The sequence below is a fragment of the Calonectris borealis genome, chromosome 15, assembly GCF_964195595.1.
Source record: "Calonectris borealis chromosome 15, bCalBor7.hap1.2, whole genome shotgun sequence".
NCBI classification, from domain to species: Eukaryota; Metazoa; Chordata; class Aves; order Procellariiformes; family Procellariidae; genus Calonectris; species Calonectris borealis.
In genome coordinates this window covers 20808992-20833574 of record NC_134326.1, presented here as the reverse complement: position 1 = coordinate 20833574, position 24583 = coordinate 20808992, and the positions used below count along the sequence as shown (strand labels likewise).

General features: G+C 49.1%; 1 protein-coding gene and 2 long non-coding RNA genes across 10 annotated transcripts; 1 reads left to right on the top strand and 2 right to left on the bottom strand.

Annotated features, from left to right (window-relative positions):
• Positions 1–268: 268 nt before the first annotated feature.
• Positions 269–14759, bottom strand: SLC25A48 (solute carrier family 25 member 48). Of its 4 annotated transcripts, XM_075164627.1 has the most exons (8): positions 14569–14758; positions 12704–12747; positions 9497–9568; positions 8669–8921; positions 7236–7484; positions 5874–6007; positions 2662–2791; positions 269–2082 (listed from the first exon to the last, which is right to left on the bottom strand). In XM_075164627.1, exons 1-7 carry the CDS (start codon positions 14612–14614, stop codon positions 2669–2671), a joined length of 921 nt encoding a protein of 306 aa, XP_075020728.1. In that variant the 5' UTR covers positions 14615–14758; the 3' UTR covers positions 269–2082; positions 2662–2668. The 4 variants fall into 4 exon arrangements, with proteins under 4 accessions (XP_075020728.1, XP_075020727.1, XP_075020730.1 ...); XM_075164626.1 differs by lacking the exon at positions 2662–2791 and having other exon boundaries at positions 14569–14759; XM_075164629.1 differs by lacking the exons at positions 269–2082; positions 2662–2791 and adding an exon at positions 4389–4651 and having other exon boundaries at positions 14569–14759.
• Positions 13987–22933, top strand: LOC142088845 (uncharacterized). Of its 4 annotated transcripts, none has more exons than XR_012676037.1 (4): positions 13987–14475; positions 18399–18511; positions 18607–19098; positions 20905–22933. It is a non-coding gene; the product is annotated as an uncharacterized LOC142088845 (long non-coding RNA). The 4 variants fall into 4 exon arrangements; XR_012676036.1 differs by having other exon boundaries at positions 13987–14487; XR_012676035.1 differs by lacking the exon at positions 13987–14475 and having other exon boundaries at positions 18168–18511; positions 20905–21866; positions 22242–22932.
• Positions 16781–18216, bottom strand: LOC142088847 (uncharacterized). 2 transcript variants are annotated; one of them, XR_012676039.1, is made up of 2 exons: positions 17816–18216; positions 16781–17643 (listed from the first exon to the last, which is right to left on the bottom strand). It is a non-coding gene; the product is annotated as an uncharacterized LOC142088847 (long non-coding RNA). The 2 variants fall into 2 exon arrangements; XR_012676038.1 differs by having other exon boundaries at positions 17821–18202.
• Positions 22934–24583: the final 1650 nt, after the last annotated feature.

Below are 24583 nucleotides of genomic sequence, written 5' to 3'. Positions count from 1 at the left end.
CTTTGCATGTTTTTATATTACAAGTTTTCTGCCCTCTGCTCCCTTCCTACACCAGGCAGTCCGCAGCTCTCCTGACAGCTCTCTGGCAGGTGTGTGTTACACGAAGTTTTGTCCGAGTAAATCCTGGGCATCCGTCTCAAAACACGTTTAATTGGATGAAGAATATCAGGAAAAATCACCATGCAACTCCAGCATGGGTCTCAGGGCTTTACACCCTGAACAGACCAAACCTGGGCACCGTGAGGGCAGGATCATTCAGATACACAGCTTGTTGCAAACCTCATCAGTTTAATTAATTCATGGTCCATTTTACATAATGCAGGCAGATAAGCAACACCATTTATTTGCACCGAAAAACCAGTCTCCCCAACTATTATCCCTGGAGACATATGATATTATGCATCTAAAGAACATGTTTTACATATATGCATTAAAATAGATAACATGGAAAGCACGAATCCTTACATGCAGCCAGCAACAAATACTTGTGTGAAGGCTCATCAATTTTATCCATATCGTTTATCAAAACGGTTCCCCGTGTTCTTGCCAAGCTCAAAGGCACTGTGAGCCTCCTTGCCTGCAAGTCCTGAGATGAAGCAACACCAACTGTTCCTCCCACTTTTTAAGGCCAGTTTTTGGGAAGCCACACTTCTGGTTTTAATTGAGGCCCCAGTGAAGAGGAGCCCAAGGTTGGGGACCCCATTTCTGGGTACTGCTCCAGACCCGAGGTTTTAGGCACTTTCTGCTGAGGTTCTTCAAGTCTTTTTGCCAATTCCTCCATTCATCCAGGGAAGAGGACGTAGGAGTTTCTCTTTCCTGCTCCTTTTATGGAGGAAAGCTGGACGGCTGCTCCAGGTTGTCTTCAGAAACCTTTATCGAGGGCATCTGCTAAAACTGCCATTTCTGGGCTTTTTCCCCAGAGCTGCTCTTCTCCAGAGGAGGATGGGGAGAACCATACATTTCCCAGAGAACAGTGTTGTCCCAGACTGTTCCCCCATGCATGTCCCTCTGCATGCGAGGCTGTTACCTCTCAGCCTCTCCTGCCAGTGCCACCAGAGCCTCTTGTCCCAGCAGAGCTGGTTCTTCTTGGGTTTTGGCATCAGCAGCTCCATGCTTAGACAATAAAGCATAGAGGTACTTGATAGCATAAACAGAGATAATCATGACGTAAAAGATCTTGGAATAATTGAAAGGCTGAGGTAGACCAAAGAGAGACCTGGGTCTGCCCCAGTTGTCTCAGTGGGATGAGAAACACGGGGGGAGATAATGGAGGGGAAACGTGGGGGGGAAACACGGGGGACAAACACTGGGGGGGAGAAGCACGGGGGGGAGAAACACTGAGGGGGGAGAAACATGGGGGGGAACACGGCAGGGGGAAACGCAGTCTTGTTTTATTGTTTTCTGAAGAAAAAGAGCAGCTTAGTCTCTGGATTTAACGTCCTTCTGTTTCCCAATTTAATTTATACCTTGGATAACAAACTGAAGTTGTTGAAGCCCTTCGCATTTTTTCATGATAATGTGTTAAATTGTGGCAAACTGGAGAGTTCTGTGATATAAGACACAAGTATCTGTGCATATGGGTGGAGTCATCCATTTGATCCTGAAAGCAAGCTAGGATTTGGTGGGAATCCAGACCTTCCTACAGAAGAAGCACCTGCGCACCCACCACCCTCCTCCTGTCCCTGCTCACAAAAAAGACGAGCATTATCGCAGTGTTGTACGTCGGCCGATGTCGGGCGGGCTGGGGTTGGGTATCTCTCACTCGTGTGGGTAAGGGAAGTAAGTTGTTCTCTTGGCTCAAAGCGAAAAATGTCATCGGTGAAAAAGCCCAACACCACCATGGGAATTACTAAGGTGCTCTTAGGCAACAGAGTGAAAGATTTGATAAGAAAGTGGTCTTTGGATTTGATTGAGCTGGTGCAGTTTTCAGAGTCCTCCAGGGACTAAGTCCGTGGCAGAAGAGAAAGCAGATGCTGTTGGTGCAGGACGGGAGTCTTCGGTCAGAGCAGCTGAGCCCTCACCAACACCACATTGCTGATTTGGCTCGGGAAAGTAGGAGACTTTCAGGTCTTCTTGGCAACACTTTTGAAATAGGAAAAAAGGAGGTTTATGAAGTACTGCAGCAAACAGCAAAGACTGCCACAAATAATCTTGAGTATTTAACTGCTAAAAAAGTTTCTTTAATCAGATATTTTTAGTGCTGCTCCTTTATGCAACCCTAGGTTTATGAGGGAAAGAGTAAAACTGTGAGTTGATAGTCAAGACACTTTGAAAGGGCTTAATTTCAGGTCTTTGTGGATGGATCAAGGGAGGAAAGGATACGGTGCAGGGACTTTAGTGAGAACGATATTTCAAAACTTATAAAATGTTAGAGAATATTCTCCTTTCAGATTTTATTTTCTGACTCATACTAATCAAAACAATCACAACAGATTGCAGAACAGATTGCAGTGAAATTCCAGGAGATCTGGAATGAAACCAAAATCCATCGGCACATCTATTGTCTGCTCCAAGTCCCACAGACCCAAGTTTGAAAAGTGTTTGACTATTCAGAGGTAGGTACCCATCTGACTTGCAGAGGATCTATACAATTGCAACTCCATTTGATTCAAAGATTAATTCTCTAATTTTAATAAAGCTAGAGGGTCTTTATGCGCTGACCTGGAAGTTAAGGATTGGTCTCAGTTTGGTCTCTTTTCATTGCTTTGAGGGAAAGTTCATAGCCAAGAAACATGGCTGAACTCATTGGGAATCCTCGCACTGCATTGACCGTGATGCCCCTAAAAAAGACCTGTTGGGGATGGAGAAAGGTTAGAGCATAGGAATATACTGGCTTCTTTAAGAAGAAGAAGAAAACATTGAACGAAGTCATGGTGGGATTCTGCAGAACCAAATCTTGGTTTGCTCAGGAGATACGTTCTCACTGCTGGTTTTTGCTGAAGTCTGTGCTGGAGAATGGAAATACAATGGCAAAAGTCACTGGTTTGGTATCATTGTGCTCCATGCTCCCTATGGACCCCCCTCTGTATCTGCCAGCAAGAGCTACGAGAGGTAAAGGGTAAAAAATGGCCTCATGCCACTGGTGTAGAGCAGAAAGCAAGAAACCTAAACCGTCTTCCAGTGTCCTACCTAGCTACGGGTCCTCCTTCCTGTTGCGTACATAGCATGCGAGGATCATGCAAACCCCAGGGTACAGCAAGGAGGCTGTTGCTCTCATGCAGCAAATGCTCTGACTGCCGGGGCTGGGTCTATGGGTGCAGAAGACATTTGGGAAGCGGAGAGGGAGCGGTGTGGCTGCAAGCCAGCCCGGCCGACGTGGGCACTGTGCCACGTGGACTATTTTGCAGGTTTCACCTCTGAGCAGAGAAACAATTTCTTAATCAGCAGAAAACTAGACTTACTCTGTACCTTGCTGAGAATTAGCTCTCGCCATTGGCTTTGGAAAAATATTCGATAGAAGCTGGTATTTTCACATGTGGGTTCCTAAGGTCAAGCTTTGGTGCTCATACATATCCCAGAGTTTTCTTTCATTAAGATAACAAATATGAATTTATACAGCCAGACTTCCCCATTCTGCTCAATACATATTTTTGAAAAGATGCCGGCACTTAGAAGAGTGAAAGACCCTGTGGCCTTTAAGTGCTTGAACAGTAAAGTGCTTTTTGGAAAGTGGAGAAGGGGCCCTTGTCACTCCTGGCGTTGGCTTGTCTCCCTCCGAAACCCCCCTCGCTACAAGCAGTGCTGCCTGCTTTGTGCAAGGGTGTGCACAAACCACCCGCTCTGGGGTGAGCCTGTGTACAAAATGATGATTGCAGGGAGCATCTCTGCTGGCCTGTTTCCCACAAAATCACTCCGTTAACCACCCAGGCTAATCACTGTGGTCACTAAGCTAAACACCAGACGTTCAGAATAGACACGAAAAGTCACATCAGCAAGGCAAGCCCCGTCCCAGGCTTTACAAAGGCAAAGCTCCCACAGCTACTGTAAGAAAGCGTGGAAGATCTTGGCTGCAAGACCAGAAGCCCATAGATTTAAGCGTCTAACCAGTATTTTCCCTGAAATACTGAGCTCTGGTAAACACGACTATATCTTGTATCCAATAAATCCAGTGCATGGTGCTGACTTGTATGAGACAGAATCAAAACATCTTCACATTGTTTAGGATAGAGTTTGCAATGTGAAATTGCAATATTGGGATATTTAGGATATTTCTTGATTTATTGGGGTGTTTTATTTTGCTAGGAAAGATAGAATTTTCTGGGAAGAAATGCAAATTTTTGCAGTATCCATAAAGTAACACGAGAGAGCTGTATTAAATAATAATGAAGATTTATGAAGAAAAGCCCAGAGGCATAAATTTTTCTCATCAGAATGAACACACCTGACTGTGGAGAAAGAAAAGGGCTGTATTTGCATTTCTTTGTGTACACCAGGCTATTATTTTCAGCATTGCGAATGCTGTTCCTTTGTCCCAGGAGGAAAACATCCAGAGCTGGGTTTGCCGTTTATCACTTCTGTGTCTCCCAACATATAAAAAGATTTTCCTTACGAGAGAAGGATCTAGTCTTGTCATCAACTGTTACTTAATCCTATTGCCGGCTTTGGTCCGGGTGCCAGGTATGATAGCAGAAAAACTGGAAGCAGCTCAGACCTCAAACAAAAAAAACTGAGTGCCTGAAGGAGTTGTTAATACTCAGGCAGGACGAGGAGGTAGGGGGTGAGGATGAGGATGGAGAGAGAAGGGAAAACACACGGCCACCCTATGTTTTACGGTGAAACTGCATGCCAAGCTGAACGTGCAGGGCAGGTGGTCTGCATAGAGACCGAGGCACCCCGACCCTCCTCTGACCATCCGAGCGTGGTCTTTAGCATCTCTCCAGGTGCCTGTCCTTCATACGACTGTGACCGTCTTCACTCAACGGCAAAGAACGAACCGGAGCGCAGGCTCCCCTGACACTGGCATAACATAGCGGCATGTTGGCAAATGTTTAAATCACACTGACTTGTGATTTTGCAGGTTATTTTTCTTGTTGTAACTTGTAACTTTTCCCTCAGAATGTGAAAATTAACACTTTGGAGCTAAGAGCCCACAGGATGTTTTGATGACAACTTAAATACAGATTTATTTCAATATCAGAAGACGTTGCTTCTTGTAACCATGCATTGGCAGTGCAATAAAGCTGCAAAGCCTGGTCCTCTGCCTTTCACCTTTAACTGAGGCAAAGTTTGCAGGTAGAACAAACAACTTTTATTACACTAATAGACAAAGTCAGAAAAAGGAGATAAGTTTTTTTTGGCATGGAGTCCTTCTTCACATTTGAAGCCGAAGCAATTCTGATTTAAGAGCATTTTCAATCTAATCTACTCTGTCTTGGTGCAAAACGAGGGTGGGCAGTGCAAAGTGCAGCATCAGTTCCCCCAAAGCATTGCCCAAGGCAGCCAAACGCACCCGGGGTGCCAACGCGGTCCCACTGGAATCAGTTCCCGTTGACTTCGGTGTCAATGGGAAACATTTGATCTCTGCATTTTGTAGAAGCAATCACAGAGGCAAGATTTCCTACCTCTGATTTATGATGAGTCGAATCGTATTCACAATTAAATGCACTGACATGAAGTGTTATTTTAAGTTAATTACACCAGCAGACTGTGACCCCCAGTCATTCATTTTTTCATTTCTGTAAGGCACATTAGTACTCTCATTATTATGAGCTAGAAAGAATCTGCACTATAATTACCTACTGTTATTATTATGATTTAGCAGTAACTGGCTTTAGCTGTCTCTCAACCCTGCAGATAGGTTTGTGACAGCCATGGTATTTTCCAATTGAAAATTAAATGCCTAATACCCAGATTTTACTGCAAATAGTACTTACTTTTAAGCCCTCGTTCTGATAGCTCTGCAAGATACAATCAAGGGTCCCTTTGTACTTGTTTAAATAAACTCCATCTGCCTGAAGTCGGCTTTTCACAACATCCATTGGAGTAGCAGTCCCCCAGGAAATGGCTCCTAGAAAAACGCAGAAGTGGTTGAACAATTTCTTCTCTATTTTTCCTTGGCCACAGGTCAGTGAACTCAGAAATTCATCTCTCATCTACCACATCATATTTATGGGATTTTCATTTCAGGGCATTCACCCTGCTCAGGAACAGGAATGGTATTTCTGGGAGCGAAGTTCCCTGTTTCTGGAAGAAGCATTGAGATTTTGGGGGTTATGCTGGTAATCAAATGCAGGCAACCCTGCCCCAGGAGGTGCTCCCCCAGGTGCAAACGTGTCTTCTGCCATGCTTCTGGTGGAGCACGGACATGCTGTGGGAAGAGCCCGAGATGCAGGGAGCTGCCGCTTGGGGCAACTTCAGAAAAACTGGAATCCTCAGTGGAAAAGCAAAGTTTGAGCTGTGAATGCAAGTAAGAGGCTGGTCCATCTCATGCAACCAGGCTTAGGCTCCACGCAGCTGAGATCCATCGTCATTCCGTCTATTTACATTGATCAGCCTGCCGCTGAGTGGGATGCTTTGCCTCTCTGAAAAGGTCAGCATGTGACAGCAATACATGGCCCAGTTGGGCAGACAAGGGTTTGTTTGGACCTACGTGAGTGTTGGGGCACACTAGAGAAGCTGTGCAAATGGGCCAGGGCTTTGTTTATTTGCAAGAGAAACAAAGAGGGCATTTTGTAATCATTACCTGAGCTAAGGATTGACTTGCATTTAGGGGTCTGCAATTTAGAAATGGCCAAGAAATGGGGAGTGGCTGTAGGGGTGACCTTACACATGTAAGCATGCGGGGGGACGCACATGCCACTCTTACTGTACACTGGAAAAAAAGAAGGAGAAGATCAGTAACAGTCAGCTCTGCTTCTGCTGCGTGCAGGTAGGGTGCACACCCTCCTGCTGGGCAGCCAGCAGGTTGAAGTCCTTTTCTGGAGGCATCTTGGCTGCTGCGTATCACTGGCAACGTGATACGCAGGCTGCCGTGAGACATCCAGGGAGATGAAGGCGATGGCTGTTTTTCCTTCTCGCTGACGTTGAGCTGATGAAGATCTGATAACACAACTTCCATAAAGTTTGTCAAGTCATAAAGCGCAGCCGTGGTGCCAGGGGACCTGGCCCTGGGGGAGGAAGGTCGTTCAGCCCCATGTCCTCTCCTGGTGACCAGGAGGATGTGGTGGCCCCTGAGCCCCCCCTGGGAGCCTTCCTGTCCTTGTTTTGCCAGTGTTGCGGGCAAAAAAGGTGCTTACCTGCTATACCCCCTGCCAGCCAGATGGAGGAGGGATTAGGGGAAATGCATCCGTCAGGAGTAATCCATCCACAGAAAAATGTGTAAGGGATGAAATAGAGGCAGTACCCAGGAACATCCCTCAGAAGCATTGCTCCCACGCCTCGGTATATTCCCGCTATTCCCTCTTTCTGTAGGACTGTCCTAAAGCAGTGAATTGGGCCTCGGTACACGGGAAATCCAGGAACTGTGGGCTTTAGTTTAATGTTTGCTGCAAAAAAAAAATACAACTGTTATAATAGCTATATTGCTGCAGAACTTCTCTCAAAAGCCTACTGCCACCGAACAGACAGAAATCACTGCCATCCATTTTCTTTTGCTGGGATCAATATGTAGTGTGGGAAAAAAAGCTATAAGAAAGAGGACTTAGGTCCAATTTTAAAAGACGTTAGACACTTCAGGACAGATTTTTCTTAGACGCATTGGATGCCTCCCAATAGGTATGTACCCAGTGAGATTTCCAAATGAGTTTAAGGCTATGTGCCTAATTTTCATGGATTTTAACCACATCTGGTGCCAATCTGCTTCTTTGAAGGCCTTGGCATCTTCAGAGGCTGGCCCTTCTGATGTAGAGGACTGAGCTGCTTTTGGAAAGGACGTTAGGTTGCTAAGCTGCATGGAAGCTTTTAAAAATGGACATAATATTATTTTATCAAACCAATACAAAAATGTTGAGCACCGCAACTGTAATCATGAGAAAGGTGTTTGTGAAAGTGCTGAAATCCAAGCAGCGCTGGCTCTTCCTTCGGCTGTGCATGTGCTCCGGTGGGGTTTGCTCTGCGCTGGCAGCCTGTGATGAAATTCAGCTGCCGCCTCCAGCTGCCCGCAGCTTCTGGAGAGGTTACAGCTGCCCGCTGCCACCCTGCCGGTGTCCTCCTGCCCCGTCTTACCTGCGCCCGGGTACCTGTAACCCTGCCCCGAATAAGCCAGCGGCTTTCAAATGTACATGTGAAATTTTTGCTTTTGAACAGAGGAGGGTGGAATAACAGAGAGGGGTTTATGGGCAATATATGCGGGACTGAGAGCGTGCAGCAGGAGGTGGGGAGCTGGCACCACAGCTGCTGGGATCTGCAAGGGACCCGACAGCCCGGGGACTCGCTGTTCCTGCCCCACGGCTCGCCGCAGCTCCTGCTCCTGACCAGACCTGCCCCTGTGTTCGTTATAGATCCCAATCAGCTGGAAATGCCAGCAGAGATCTGATCAATGTCATTGATAAAAACCCTCCCCTTGAGCTGAGCAGGATGGGGTCCATCCTGAGGCAGAAGGAAGCATTTTTAGCTCAATTGTGGTGGCACAAGGCAGCAGAGAGCAGGGTCTTAAAGCAAAGTTGCCCTAAAGCTCTCGGTGAACACCGAGAGCTGACAGAGAAAGGAAGAAGAAACTCTTGCTTCCTACCTTCGATGTACGGCTGCGTTTGCATCTGTAGCCTTATCTTTACCAGGTCGACAGGAGTGCCGATGCCCACGGAGATGAACCCTGCCACCATGCTGGCCAGAGCCACGTCGGCGAGCGCCGGCGCGCGAGCTGGCTCTCCGTGGCGGAGCTGGCTGAGGAGCCGCTGCGTGTTGCTGAAGACGCCAAACACCACGGAGCTGTAGACGGCGATGCTGGCCAGCGGGAAGGACATGCCTTTGAAGAAGCCGGCCACCTACCCGGGGAAGGGAGCAGGAGTTAACGGGACTGAGCGGAGTAAACCCCAACTTGCCTATCAGGCCAGAAATGCAAACCCAAGTACCAGATGTCTCCTGGAACCATTAGCACATGCTGAGCAAATGAAAATTAATTCATGCTGCTGAAGACTTGTAAAGATTGCGCAGAATACAGGATATGCTGAAAGCACAGGAACCCATGTAAAAGTCCCTCTTATCGCCAGCTTCTGTCCTGGCATCACCAAAGTCAGCAAAATACCTGCGGTAGAGCTTTGCCAGCAGGTACAGGGAAAAGAGCCACTGTGGATGTAACACCCTGACCCATGCAGAGACACGGGCAATGTCATGCATCACTCCCTGCCAGGGATCTCTCTTTTCCCTATAGCAGTAACCAAGAGAGTTACCTTAGAGTTAGCAAGAGAAGGCTGTAGGAATTTGCAGTCTCAATTGCACCAACTTTATGGGTCTTCATATAACTGCTGGTGTCAACAGTGATTTTGTATAATTGCTTTATGTATTTATCTATTTATCTATTTGCATTTTCTACCAGCACATTTTAAGATAAAGTACTTACAGACTCATTTCTGTACACAGTGAGAACACAGCTGAGTGTATTTCCATATCCTTGTCCAGCTTGCAAACGAGTCTGCAAAAGACATTCACGAAATGCAATTAAAATCCCATGCTTCCAGCCCAGTGAAAGCTCATGCTACGTAAACAATGTGTACTTTGCTTTGAGAGCAAATCCTTCCTCAGTTGTAAAGAAAACAGAGCAATAAAATAAGATATACATGCATCCACCCCTCTTGAACTTTGCCAGAAGCAGGGCTAAACGGAACCTCAGAGGTCTGAAGCTTTCTGCAACATCTGGAATCGATGACTGTCAAATTGCCCTCGAGTCCAGACCAGCTACCCTGGCCGGACACCGTGCTCGCAGCAGAGTGCTGGTGTGCAGTGCTGTCATTGGCAAGGTCCCGATTTATGTGGAAACTGGAGAGTGATGTGGTCTCCTCCGTTTGGGGACTCTCAGTGGAGGCTGGGATGCGTTGCTTAAGGATGGAGAGGAGAGCTCCCCTGGGAGGCTTCCAGGGCCCTTCTGATCCAAGGTGGATTTTAAGACACAGAAATACTAAATGGAGCCAAAATAATTTGTCTCCATCTCAGAAATTCTCTGTGCTTCACTCAAAAATACATTTTTACATCATTTCTAACAAAGACATTTCATTTCTGGAAAGCAATGGTTATACCCCTTCCAAAAGATGCCTACAACTGCTGTAAGAAATGGCGTGTAAATCATGACAAAGCCTGTGTGCTTCAACATGCTTTCCCCTTTTCACATATATATAAATATATATATACATGCACACACATATTTAGATCATCTTTCATTCAAGCTACTCACAAGTTTGCAATAAAAAAATCCTAATAAGTTATGCATTTTGGGGGCTTAAAGGTGTGGGAGGAAATGGAAACCCTGGAAAGCAGGACCTGCAGCTTCAGCAATTAATCTTGGCTGGGGCCAAAGCTCATTTTTTATAGGAAGACACTCACCCGTGCTCTATCGGGGATGTTTTTAGGGAATGGGGACAGCATTTCTGGTCATATCCATCAGCACTGCTGCTAGCAGGAATGGCGAAATGAAGCCTGGAGGGACAGTGCCAACCTGTGCCCGGTCCCCTCCGGTGCCTCAGCCCCCACTTACACCAGGGCGAAGCAGGAACTTTATTTGGCAATTTAAAGCCCAAAGGAGTGAGCGTCCTCCGGAGTTCGTTCCTGGGGAGAGCTTTAGGACAGCAAACAGCAGGTTGAACGACACGATGATGTGGCCCAGGGCCCTGCAAGAGGCTGGCCGGTGGGGTGCTGCCGTGGGACCCGTCCGGGGAGCGAGAAGGACCGAAGCCCGGGCTCACCCCCCGCCCCAGGGCTGCTCTGTGCAGCCATCTGCCCGCACCGCGCACCGAGCACCGCTCTGCGCCTGGCCGGAGGCCACGCAGAAGGCGGCAGCGAAAGCAGAATATTTACTGAGCCCTTATAAACAAGCTGGTACGTGAAGATGCCGGCTGCGGCTGATGCGGCACACATTGTGCAACGCAGGCAGGCCCGGGCCGTGGGTGCAGACCTGTGCACACCGTGACTCACCCGGGGGTAACGGGGACCGGCGGGGAGGCTGGCTGCACCCCGAGCACCCTGGGGCAGGGCGACCGCGGTGCACAGCCCTGCCTTCCCGCCTGGCTTCATCTGCACGCTTAGCCCAGACATTTCCATTTTGCCTCCATGGGCTTGTTTTTTTTTCCTTTACACAGTAACCAGGTATTTAGAGGTTCAAGTTAATACATTTTTTGAGTAACTGAGGGCAACTGAGTGTCCTCACAAGCTGCTCCTTGCGCATATGCCCCTTAGCTAAGCTGTTAAATCCCTGCTGGCATCTCTGTCAAAGTCAGCTGATACCAGTATGGATATTCCTCAGGAAACTTCTCCTTTCTGTTACGTTTTAATTAGGCAGGGCCCTTGGGTGACACCCAGAAACTGAAGAAAGTTCTGGGGAAATGAATGCAATGTGGAGGATGAAAAGTGAGTAAATGTAAAACTATTCAGAGTTTTGCAAGGCCGTGAAAAAACAGCTGCTTGGGTTTGATGGAAGCTGTGCCGCTGGGAAGGGGCCAGCTGAAGGAGGAGGCCTGCTTGATGGGAACCGTGGTGCAGATACCACATACCCCATCCAACCTTTCGTTCAGTCTTGTCCTCTCCTCCGGGTGGGGAAGGACCCCTCCATCTCCTGGAGGCTGCGGACGCCGCTGAGCTGCCCCTTTGCTGGCTTAGCGCTGTGTAAAAACTCCCCTTTCTGCCTCCTTTCCCCTAAATTTGGAAAGATAACAAGTCTGCCTACTTGGTATTCCCAGGCCATGTCCAAAGCCAAGGGCAACTGGGGGGTCAGCCTGACAGTTGTCTTTATAAGCACTGAAGGATGGGCTCGCTCTTTCCTGGCATCCAGAAACTCGATGCTTCCCAGCAGGATCCTCTCTCAGCTGTTGCCAAACTCCCCCAAACCTGGCAATGACGCCCTGACGGCCGGCCTGAGATGGGGATTGCCCTGGCAACCCGGGGCAGAGCCCGCCCGCGCTGCCCGTCGCTGGGGTGCGCGGGCAGCCCCGCGGCTCCCCCCGCGTGGGGAACAGGAGCTGCCTCTGTATCTCTGCAGCAGCAGGGATGGTCAGCGGGGTTGGGTCAGGCTGTACGGGCGTGTGCGTGGGCTTGTCTGCATCATGCTAGCCACTATCTTATTACATCTCTAAATCCTTCCCTCTGAGGAATAATTGTCTTGCAGGAATAGTAAATATTGCATCTCGTAGCCCCGGGATAACGATTTCAGCACTCTGCCCTTCCAGCACTGCCAACGCTAGGAAAACACGTAAAAATGTGCCTGCGGCAAAACAAATAGAGTTCCCCCGTTGCCCTTTGAATACTTGTCTGTGGCAAAGTTCAATAAAACATTGTCAGAACTGTTCGGTAAACCACACATTAAGTAGGCCAGGTTTAATTTTCAGCATTAATCCTCACCGGAGGAACTCGCACGTATCAGCCAGTTCTTTTAGTTTCTCATTCGAAATGAGCATTGGAGAGGAGGAAAGGCGAAAGTCTACGAAAACATTTCTACCCAGGCTAAATTCCTCCTTGGGGTGACGGGGGAAGTGAAGGTCTTTTGAAGCGTCATCTAGAGAGAGGCCACCCCCCCGTTGGTGGGGTTTTGGGTGACGTGAGAGCACGGTTCAAAGTGGTTTACCTTGATGGTGTCCAGGGGGTGGCCCACAACCACGCTGGCGGCTCCTGGGGATGAAAGCAAAGTGTTACGCAAAACCTTGAAGAAGCTTTTGTGACGGGACAGGAGCGATGGGTTTATAGGGGAGGAGGAGAGATCTCCGCAGGAACAGCTGTACGGGGCCAAGCCGGAGCAACGCCCAGCGCAGTGCCCTGACCCTGACAACAAAGAAAAGGCTGGGCAGAAACACTTGTGCATCTTCCCCCAAATACTCTCCTGGACTCCGTCAACTTTACATCTCAAAGGCATCCAAGTGAGAGGAGGAGGTGTTGTATTTGTATGACCTGTCCATGAACAACCCTCCTTGCGCTCTTGCAAGCTCTTGCAAACTTTTAGACTCAAAATGGTGAGATTCAGGTCAGACATTTCTCCTGGCTCAGACAGAGATGCATTAGAGCTGACTGGGGACTGTGAACCCCCAGCCTTTGCCGTTTTAAGAGCAGTTTATAGAGATACCTGGTGATTCAGATAAAGAGGATTCTGCTCTGGTTTTCCCCTTCTCTGGGAGGACAGAGCAAGCCATGTGCCGTGGCCAGGTTCTGGTTTTGTGTGCTTGTTGCAGCCAACACTGGCAGTTTTTAGGGTGTTTACGGAGATGGTGGCTAATTTGTGCTATTGCCCCATCTGCAAGTCTCTGTGCAAACCAGTGTCCCGAAGTGCTCCAGAGGCTACGTGAAATTTCTCACTTGTAGTGGATTAGGACTGAAAAAAGCATCATGTCCTTGGTCAACACATTATGACTTTACTCAAAAATATATTATAAAAATGTCCCCTTTCCTCCTAGACCTTAACCTGAGACCACCTGTGGTCCAGTGCTATGCATGAAAACTGGCCGCTGCTACCGACACTGAGCGCTGGTGGCTGTTCACCCCCGGGACGTCCTGTCCCACTCCCGGGGGTGTGCGGCAATAGCACAGGGGCAGTGGGGCAGAGGGAGCAACTGCGTGCTGCACAGCCTCCGCAGGCTGCAAAGATCCAAAAATCAGCTGCTCGTGTAACCTTTTGGCAGAGGTTCAGGGTTTTTTAGAGTCAGCTAACCTATTAACCTCGTCTGGCCGGTCAGGATCCATGAGCCATCTCACACCCCCTTCCTGAGCCTGGCGTGAGCGGTAGCCTGGGCAGAGCTCTGGTCTGCGGTGGCTGGTGCCACGATTGCCCCTCTGCCCGGCCGCTCCTGCAGCCCATCCCGGGAGCGGGCAGCTTAGCCGTGCACCTTATCAGCTCCTAAACCCAGTGGAACTTTCAGTTCTGTAGGACGTGCTAAATTACAGGCGCCTCTACAGATCCTGGCATTCCCTTTTCTTTCTGGTATCTATTTTCCCGGTGTTTGCAATCAGCATTTTCAGCAGACCGGATCAATACCCCTCCCTGCCAGCGTCACTGTCCTGGCCATCGGCCTGTTTGCCCTGTCGCGATTGCGGGGTCAAAGCCAGGCAGTGCCTCTCCCGGGGGTGTGTGCGGTGGGGGGACCCCGAGTTGGCTGCGGCCAGCCCCGGCTGCTCCCCTCCGAGCCCGGCGGTGCTCCCAGAGAGAGCAAGGAAGGGAGAGCCGGCGGGGGCCGGCAGGGTGGCTCTGGTAGCCGCCCCCCACCTCCCTGGGCACAGCAGCATCACACGTACTGACACTTAAATTTTAAGTATCCCGCCCGTGGAAATTGGATTAAACTGCACTTCTGAGCCAAAGCAAAGCAAAGCGCGCATCTGCTGGTATCAGCACGCCGGTCGGAGGCACAGACCGTAGGTGACACGGTGGGTGTTATTCCCACGCACGCCCCTGTCCCCCCTCGCTGTCTTCCCGCGCCCCCCCCCCGAGCCCACGGCATCACTTACCGCCCACCCAGCCCGCCGCGAAGTCCTGCAGCTGGAGGCTGCCCATGCTGCCCGGGGGTCCCACCGGGCAGGGGGGGTCCCCGCCGGGCAGTGGTCGCCGCCGGGCAGCGGGTCCCGACGGTCAGGGGGTCCCCCGGGCCGCGCTCCCCGCGGCAGCCCCGCCGCCCGCCGCCCCGTGTCTCCCAGCCGGAGTGACATCACGCACCGGGGCTTAAAGGCGCCGCACAGGGGCCGGCGGCGGGGAGACACCCGCCCGGGCCGGGTGGGGAGGGTCCCGGTCAGGCGCGGGGGGGACGGTGCGTGTTTCTCGTGGGAGCGATGCTGCCGGCTGTCAGGTCACTGGGGTCGGAGCGGGCTCCTCTCTACGCTGGGGCTGGTCGCACCGAGGAGCGGGAAAAGCAGCATCGCCCCTTCGGCCAGGGAAGAGGGGGGTCTGTATGAAGGGGAAAAAACAGGGATTTGGGGGGAAATATGCTATAAACTCTTAAATTAAAGATGTAAGTCCAGAGATAAAGAGTATAACTCACACAGCCTTACTCAACTGAAAAACATCCTCATTTGCTTCGTTGAAATCACACTCCCTCATCTTTTCAGGAGATACCCCCAACTTCTGTATTATCTTTTCAGGAGATACCCCCAACTTCTGTATTATCTTTTCAGGAGATACCCCCAACTTCTGTATTTTGGCAAGCAATGAACAATTGCTCCCTACCCCCTTCCTCCTCCATAGCATTCACAATTTTCTTATTACCTGCTGCTTATTCCCTTCTTACCCTCAGTCCTGTCTTTGCCAGGGTCAAGAGCCCAGCTCTGGTTAGTTCCCCTCTCGTGCAAGATGCTCCTCAGTCATTTTTTTTTTTAAGTCTTTGAACTGGGCAGCCAGAACCACAAGTGATAGGAACGAACCAGGCACTCAGCAGCATAAAGATATTTTCTGTTTTGATCTCAAACCCTTTTCAGGCAATTCCTAACATGCCTTTCTGATTGACGCTGAAGACTGGGCTCTCTTTCTTAAATGGTAAATACCTGATTTTGAGCCCAGCCTGGCTGTTGTGCCTCCTGTGTGGCACTTTCAATTAGTAAATCTCATGTCTTACACCTGAATAGCACCCAGCCACTCAATAGCAGGCATCCTTCTGGTCCTTAAGCAGATCACTGATATCCTTGTGCTCGCCAACTGCATCAGAAAAGTCCTCTTGGGCTTCAGGGGCATGACTTTGCTCTGCAAAAGATGCGTTGGCCCTTCACCACCGTACGTATACATCTGTCTCATCTGGCTGTGGTTTACTACAGCCCAAAGCGAATTTTGTTCCATAGAGATCAGATTTCTGCAGATAGCAGTTGCTTGGATCAGTTTTGGAGGCTTTCTGAAAAGATTGGCATCAGGTTTGCTACATTGCCTTCCTGGAATACCAGATTGGGTTTTGTTGAAATGTATTTTGTCTACATATTCTGGTAACTATGGAAAATGTTGATGGTTCATAAACAAGAAATCCTGAACACCAAAATACATGTTGAAGATATAAATATTTAAATTTTTTGCTTAAATAATTAGTATTTTAATTTCCATTGCTAAATGAATATTTTCCACAAGAAGAGACATAATTATTCAAGCCGACCTTAAAACAATGTCCCCTTATGTGTATGCACATATAAACAAGAAACCTTATCTCCGAGTTGGCTGAAGGGAGCATTTGTCTGGAAATTGCGTATAGAAATTTGATATTAGGTGCATAGTTATCAGCTCAGATAATCTACACCTGAAACTTTAGATTTTTTCAATGTATGTAACAATGCACGTTCTCCATGAGGAGGGTTTTCCTCAAGCACAGGTCTCTAATGGTGCAGTGCGGGTTTCAGGGGGCTGTGGTCCTGGATAAATGTTGGATGCAACATGTGTGCACAAGCACTGTGGAAACTTGTCAGTTACTTGTTTTCTCAAATAAATTTATTTTCTTCTTTTTAGAAAAAATGTGATTCCATATATACAGTAATACAGAAAGAGGATATTGTCCTCATTTTTCATGCATATTTTCTTGCAAAGCGAGCAGAAGAGCTGGCTGAATGAGGTAATTATTCAGATAGCAGCATTAATCATTAATCATATGAATTCTCTTTAACTGTGAGTAACACATTTCCACGCCAAATTCAGAACATCTGCTAACTCAGGGAAAGTGCTAGAAATGGTCTCTGTGCAATGTTGAACCAAGAGTTGAAACTAAATATTATGGAGACTTTATTGTAAACAACTCCTAGCCCAGAAGAAGAAGGTAGAGAAGCTAGGATGGACGCCGAACTGAGGTGCTCTTGCAGCGGTACCTCTGGACACACTCAGCCCAGCAGCACGCAGGGCTGCAGGACACATGGCTCTTGCCCTCGGCTGCTGTCCGCAATACCCACAAACCTAGAAATCAGCCCCAGAGCGGGCAGAGACCTGTGCACGAGCTCAGAGCGGTTAATATTCGTTTGGCCCCTTGGTGCCCTGCTCCTCTGTGGTTTGTGAGGGTGTGTTTGCCCCTAAAATGAAGTGGCTGCAACTCAAAAAGAGAGTTTATCATAACTGTCAGCCGTGGATTATGAGCAAGCGAGCCATTTCCCCGCAGACTGCAGCACCTCTCAGCGATCATGCACAAGGAAACCCGTGCCACTGCTGGTCTGTCTGCAGGCGGTTTGCCAAACTGCTGTTATACTGGAGTGAACTGGGACCCGTTAAAGCAAAGCAGAACTCCCCTGCTTTGGGCAGTGGCACTAGCAGAGGCATCTTTGCACTCAAAAATACTTTCCAGCATGGTGCCAAGTCCTGCCGACGGGCTGAGAAGCTCGCGGCTCTTATCTTCAGCCAACAGTGTCAGATACACTGCTGTTTGTTGAGACCTGCGCACACACCTCCGTCTCCCAGCTGCCAGAGGATCTCCTTTGGCTGACAACAGGCAGCAGTGCCCTATGGAGAACTGGGAAGGGATCCATCCTTTCTGCTGCTCCGCATCCCAGCCTGGGCTTGTAGCCGCTCACAACAAGTGCTGATCAGAGGGAGATGAGTGTGGTTTCGATTAGGGATGAGGAATCCTCTTCCTCCTGCCAAGAGAGGGAACAGGGAGATTGTGTCATCCTGAACACTCTTGATTCTGCCTCCTCCTCAACCACAAACCCATTGTTTTTCACCATACCACACTCTTTTGACCAGCTTACATTCTTTCCGCAACAGGTTTATAATGCTACTGATAAAAGGGAAGAAATTTCCCACCACCTCACCAGGAGCCGTATATTTTCTCTGGGCGAGCACTGCAGTGCAGGGACTGGGGCAGACCCAGTAACTCATAGTAGATTCACACTTAACCGCTCTGGGAATTAAAGAAATGAGTCAGCAGGGACAGAGTATGTTAGAGATGAAAGGGGATTATACATTTCTTGTCCAGCTGTAAAAGATTTCTGGGATAGGATGCATTTCTCTGGAAATACAACTGATCCAGGGATAAATTCCCTTTAAATATTAACCTATTAATAACATACAATGGCTTAAGCTGCTCGGCAAGGTGCAAGTAAAACAACATTAAACCTCGCTGCTGCAGCCAGAGTCGGCTCTAATGCTTGGTGTCTCTTTGAGGGGCTGAGTCCCCTGAGCAGAGGCCGGTAAATTAAAAAGCAATGTACACAAACACCCTGAAGCAATGTGCGAGCAGTGATAAGAGGACAAATCCATGGGCTACAGCAATCAGACAGATCCAGGCAGGGGAAGACATGTCGGGGGGCCATGTAGCAGAAATAGTTATCCCCTCCAGGAGCTACCGAACAAGCTTGTGGGCAGCGAGACCTGAGTGCTTTCTCTGCAGGAATGTGCGCGGAAGATGGATTAGGGACTACAAAGACACCTGAAACAGGCATGGAGGGCCCCACTATCAACGGCTGCAAAGCTCTTCTCTGCCCTTCCTTGCCCAGGACCTGGGTAGGTTTTAGTGGAGAAATAGTGTCCCAGGAAGAATTAGGCAGTGAGGGGAATCCTTCGGTCTTTTCATCACCCATTTGCTTATGCTTTTATAGAGGGAACACCATCTGAAATGCCTGAAGTAGCTGATGTCCATGTATGTCTCCAGAGCTACAGGCAAGACTCAGCTGATGCAATTGCATAATACTGGAGCAGACCTCCTGGGACAGGCTGCCCTCAGCCTCGAGGGACCAGGAGATTTCCCAGTCACATCCAGCGTACCCTCCCAGATCACAGCCTGAGCACCAGCCAGCAGTCAGGGCAAGCGTCCCACGAGCAGCCCCCTAGCACCATCCAACAGCTTCGCTTGAGGGCCATGGACAGCCCTCTCCAGTGCACCAAGCTCTTTCTCTGCCACAATTTCTGGAGAGCAGGAGAAGCAGCAGCATCTGGAGCCTGGCGAGCTGCAGCCATGCTCCCACCCAGGCAAGGCTGACCCTCCCGCCAGCCAAGGAGGTTTTGGCTGAGAGGAGCTGGCTCGGTAGGGAGATGCTTGAAGCTGAGAGCAGAGCAATGCTGCAACAGGCGGCTACAGTATGGAAGAAAAGGTATTTTTCTTGTCCTGTCAGGAGGAGACAGCCAGCTGTGACTCATGCTCCCTGCTCCCATCCCCCGGGTTCATTTTCGACACAGCAGCTATTGATAAGACCTTGAAAGAGCAGGAAGTTTCCCTGGCAGAGGCGGCTGGGCAGGCAACGTGTGGTTATACTGCTAATGAGCCTAAGTGGAGCACTTTGCTCAAAGGCAGGAACAAGTTTCCAAGCCTTGACTGTATCATCAGCAGTCGCCTGCTCACGGTGCTCAACTCAGCCCCACCACGCTTCATGGTCAAAGGGACACTTTCACCAGCACCACCATTACATTAGTTTTATTACAGGCAGAGAAGAGAGAGAGCTGCCAAAGAGGAGATCAAGGGACGGGTTGATGTTCAACCAGAGCAGAATTGAACAGCGCAGGCTGTGCTGTGTGCAACAGCAATGTGACGGTCATGGGAAAAATACTTTCCAGATCTCTCTAGGAAATGTTGACTCCCGTGACCTGCTCTCCTACACATCAGACCCTCCACGCTCTCACAGAGGGAATTGGAGCATGTAGAAAGAGTGGTTGAGCAGGGAGGAGGTTTTCTCCAAGGTTAGAGGCAGGAAAGTCCCTGGAGGCTACAAGCAAACTGCAAGCTCAGGGAGCTTCACGCTCCATCAGCCAAGCATCTGCAGCAGCCACCCCAAAGCGCTAACATTGCAAATAGCTGCAGGAGAGATCGTGCATTTGCTGCCCTCCAGCAGCAATAGTTAAATACGACCATCACATGTTACCCCCCTGACAGTGACCTCCTGGTGGACAAAAATCCTTCTAAAATGCCCTCAGAAGTCCACCAGGCTCTCTGTGTTTTCATTTCTTGGACAACGGTTAATGTTTCAAGCAGAAAACCAAGTAATTTTGCTCAAAGATATGAATGAGAAAATCTGAGCCTCAGCCAGTTTTTATTGGAAAACAACAGTAGAAACATGGAAAAAGCTTGGAAAGAAGTGTCTAGCCCTAAGGGGTGTTTGTCAGCTGCGATGGGTGTCCTGCCCTCTCTGACTGGAGCCAAAGCAGGGGCTGTGCGGGTGGGCAGGAGCAGAAGCAAAGGGGAGCAGAAGAGGAGGTGGAGGCCGAAGGCAGGCACAGGTCTGCAGGGCTGAGACATGAGAAGGTCCCGGTGAAAGGGATGGTGGTGGAGAAGCATCTTCTCAACATTTGGGACAGGATTTGTCCCTTTGAACTTTACATTTCCCTTCTGCAGTTGTCTGCCTGAGCTGGTCATCTCAGCAGCCTTAGGCATCTAAGATGAGCTGTGGCTTGCGATCCAGTGGGAACCTAAGCTCAGATGTACACAGTTCCACTACAGAAATCCACATTTAGGTAAAATAATTCCCACTCTTGGCTTTCGGGTCTTGTGTCAAGTCAGACACCAGACAGAAACTCAGCAGGTGATGAGCTCCGTTTGAGCTCCAGCTTCATGTGATCAAACCCCTCCTGCTTATATCCATATGCTAAATACCACATCTGTAATAGCAGCACGTGAATGCGCGATTCCTCGCACAAACCCCACTGGCAATTGAAAATTAGAATAAACCATTCTTTTCAGCTTGTGGAAGCTGGATATCTAGAAAAATAAATGGCAATTTGGAGCTTGGCTTTTGTAAATTGCCTTGAAAATCTCAGTAATTGTGTGTAACTGAAGTATTTAGTCCTAAAAATTAGTTTAAATGGGTTTTTGTGTGTGCGTGTGTGATTGTCTTCAGCTAAATAGTTTCCTCCATGTTTAACCCTCCAAACATCCTTCCACCTTTTTTTCTGTTATTCTCCTGTAGGAAAGGGATTTTGTTAGGTTGCCAAGCCCAGCTGGGCTGGGGGAGAAGCTCATCATCAGGGAAGGAGGAGCAGGCTAATTTTACAAGGTGAGCACTCCTATTTGCATGGAAACATCTCTGCAATCAATAACATCAGGAAGAAGAATGGCAAACAAGACAGTTAAACTGAGATGTTCGAAGTTGCTTGAAAGCTGCAGGAAAATTTACATGAGAGAAGCAAACACCACTTCTTTGTGGGCAATGATTTGATTAAACAAGCACAGTGAGACAGTTTCTCATTTGTGTTAATGGAGAAGCATCCTTTGTTCGTGTTCAGTCCCACTGATTCCCTGCTCACAATGTCCTATTTAAGCTCCATTAATTCACTGTGGAGCCTATAGGAAGAATTTGAGTTCATCCTTGCCGGAAGGACTTGCAGCATCACTGTTAGTGAAAGAAAAAATCAAGAGAGCAGCTGAGAAGGGCTCCGATATGAAAAATCAGCAGAGTGAAAACTGGAAAATGAGGAGTGGAGCCTTGGGTCTGCTGAAGAAATCCTGGAGATTGTGCCTGAGCCAGGAATTCACCCTTTGCAAACCTTTTAATGACAATTATCTGACTTTACAAATTAGGACTCCTAGAAGGTCCCTTCTGGAGGCTCCTCAAAGGCCAGTAAGGCAGGGAACAATGCCACACCTTTAGCAGGGGCTGGATGTGTCCTTGTGCATTTTGGCTCCACAAGCTATTAAAGATGAGAAACACCTCAAACAGTAACGCCTGCGTGTGACCCTTTTCCCTCGGACACGTGTGGGACCTGCCCTGGTGCTCAGTGAGAGGCTGTGCCATTAGGTAAGAGCTGCCCATCTCCGGCTGCCTGGATAAACAGGGAAAGCAAATACACTGGAGCAAAGAGCCAGGCCTTCTGCTGAGCTGTAACAGAGTGAAGCTGTAATGAGTATTTCAAAGAAAAAAATAAAGTCAAGGTAATGCAGGCAAATCCATGCAGTTGCTCCTCACACGTGGTCACATTCGCATCCAGGCAGCCTGGGTGCCGTGAAGGGTCTCCTCCCTGCGTGACAGCACCTTGTGCCGGTTTTTGGTGCTGCCACGGGACGTGGGGCTGTCTCAGCACTCGTGTCCCCACGCTGGGCTCCACACACATAAGGCTGATGGGCCTTACAGCAGGGGCTGGGTCTTTGTGTGGATGCTTTTCCTTCTGGAAATACATGGTTCAGAGCCCAGATGTGGTCCAGTGGTGCTTTTGTGGCACCCATCCAAAGCTCAAGGAAATGCTTATTCTTCAAAATGTATTATTTTTGCAAACGGCTCATTGCTGCGCATCCTTGCTGTCGTTCCAGAGTCCCCATCGGTGTGACCACCACCAAAGGGAAGTTAGGCACAAAACTTCAGGTTCAGCCCGGACCAGCATTTGCCCAGCAGATGTTTATTGCTGTTGCAATGCTTACTAAATGCCTAATTGCGAGGATCAACACCTTTCCTCCAAAACCTGTGGAAGCAACAGAAACAATTTGCTGCAATGTGTTTCCCCCTGCAGCAAGAGCTGCATTCTGGTACCTGGAGGAAGCCAGCCCCCCAGGGAGGGATTTCCACCTGAAACACCAGCTGATGATTTGGTAATATTTGGGCAGACAGTGCCACCAAAAGGAAACGTGATAAACTACCCAGCCTATGAAAACCTTTTGCCGGTGCTTTTCGAGCAGTTGCCATGACGACCCTCCCTCCGCAGACTCTGCTTTGTTCCCCCATCGGCTCCTTCGGTGCATCCGTCTCTATCAGAAACGCGCACGGCTCTCCTAAGGCACCGCGGTTGAGAAATTAGTGTTCTACTCCTTCAGCTAAGGGAGAGTCTCTTTTTAGCCTAGCAGCTAAAGATTTTTCCAGCCCTATACAGCACAATCTTATAAAATTGCTTGAATACTGAATTGCAACACATGGAGAAATCTTATTCTTTGAGAGTTTTTAGATAACATATTCCCCATCTCCTGCAAAACAACACTTGATTTGCTTGCGAGTAACTGGAATACTTTCCTCATTTTGTTTCAAAGCAGGCTCTACCAACAAGAAATTAAACATATTAGAGTTTCCTGGATCTATGAAGTACTCATTGCCGTAGCTGACTTCGCTCCGGGATGCAGCTCAGAGGCTGAGCCCGGTCCCGGTCCATGGCCTGACTCTGGCCGCAGCCGCTGGCGCATCGCGGTCTCGTCGCGGATGAGACCCAGCTGAAGCCTGGATCTGCCGGGCAGGGACGAGGGACTTCACATCTGATGTGCTTTACATCAAGCTGATATCACAACTGCAAGTTTCTCCTAAATTAACGGGAAGCCAAAATAACGGTCTCCATTTATACGGGAAGTCGGATCAAAATGCCTCTCCGAAGCTGGGTTCTCCCGGCTTTGGCTGCCGGGGTGGCTGCAGAGGGTGCTGTTAACCTGCGCACACCAGCGCCGAAATGGGGACTCCACCGCGTGGGACAGACCCTGTGGGCTGCTGCAGGCGGTGTGTGCATTCGGGGGGATATTAAAGAATTTTACTGTTAGGTTGTCAGTTCAGACCTGCCTGCTACAACCCCACCTGAAGACTTTAACTGAATATGACAGAGAAAGGCCGGGTCCTGCTGGCACATCCCATCCAGCTGCCCTGAGTTTGTATCTTGGAAAAAACATTGTCCTCTGTTTTGATGTTAGGTGTTGCAGGATCTTGCAGCTCCCCGCGGGGTCTCGGCGCGCCCCGGGTGTCCCCAGACCAGTGCGTTTGAGGGGGACAAAGCCGGCGAAGGGAGTTCGGTGAGACAGGGCTAATTGCTTGGAGCAGAGCAGAAAGGATCAATGAGCTTCCCACAATTTTCTTTGCTGGTGGGGGAGGATGTATATCTGTATTTCTTTTTAATCTGATGATGAGGAAACCACAGCTTGGCCTCCCTGCACTGCTGAAGTATAAAAATAGTCCTTTATCACCGTCCAGAGGATCCTTGTCCCTTCCCAGCACTTGAATTCCATTACCAACGACAACACAGTTATTTATTTTACCAATCTGAGAAAGCCCCATTTGTTCGTGGGGAACGGGCTGGGCACAATTGGGCTGTGTCAGTCCTGTCCTCGGGGCTGAGAGCCAGAGCTTTCCTACAGCATCACATCTCAGGAGGTATTAAAAATTATTTCACTCCTTTGGTATGATTCAAACCTTCACTTTCTGTTTTCAAAGGCATCTTCTTGCCCTAAGTAATGATAAATCCAGGCTGTGCTCCCACTACCAAACACTGCCTTCTGCCCTTTCCTTTGGTTTTCCCTAATTTGGAGGAGACCGCCGCCGGGCTGAGCGTGCTGGAGGTTTCACTGGGATGCCTGCGGGGTGGGCACCAGGACAGGGCAGGGCTGGGGACACGGCTGCGGGGGGCAGGTGATGGTGGGGGCCATCAGCCCTCTCCAGCTGCTCGACATCCTGGAGGAGCTTTCACAGGACTCAGCAGCTGAGATCATTTTTTCATGATGGCTTTTAAATCCATTTCATTTCAGCATTAAATGCATATGCCTTGCTCATCATCAGCTACGCAATGGTTTAAAAAGCTGGTTTTTTTCCCTTAAAAATCCTGCCATGGTTTTGCTCCTGGTCGCTCTTGAGTTTGCTCTAATCCTGCCGCTCTAGCGAAGGCGGCTGCAGCTCTCCCATGCCTCCGCTC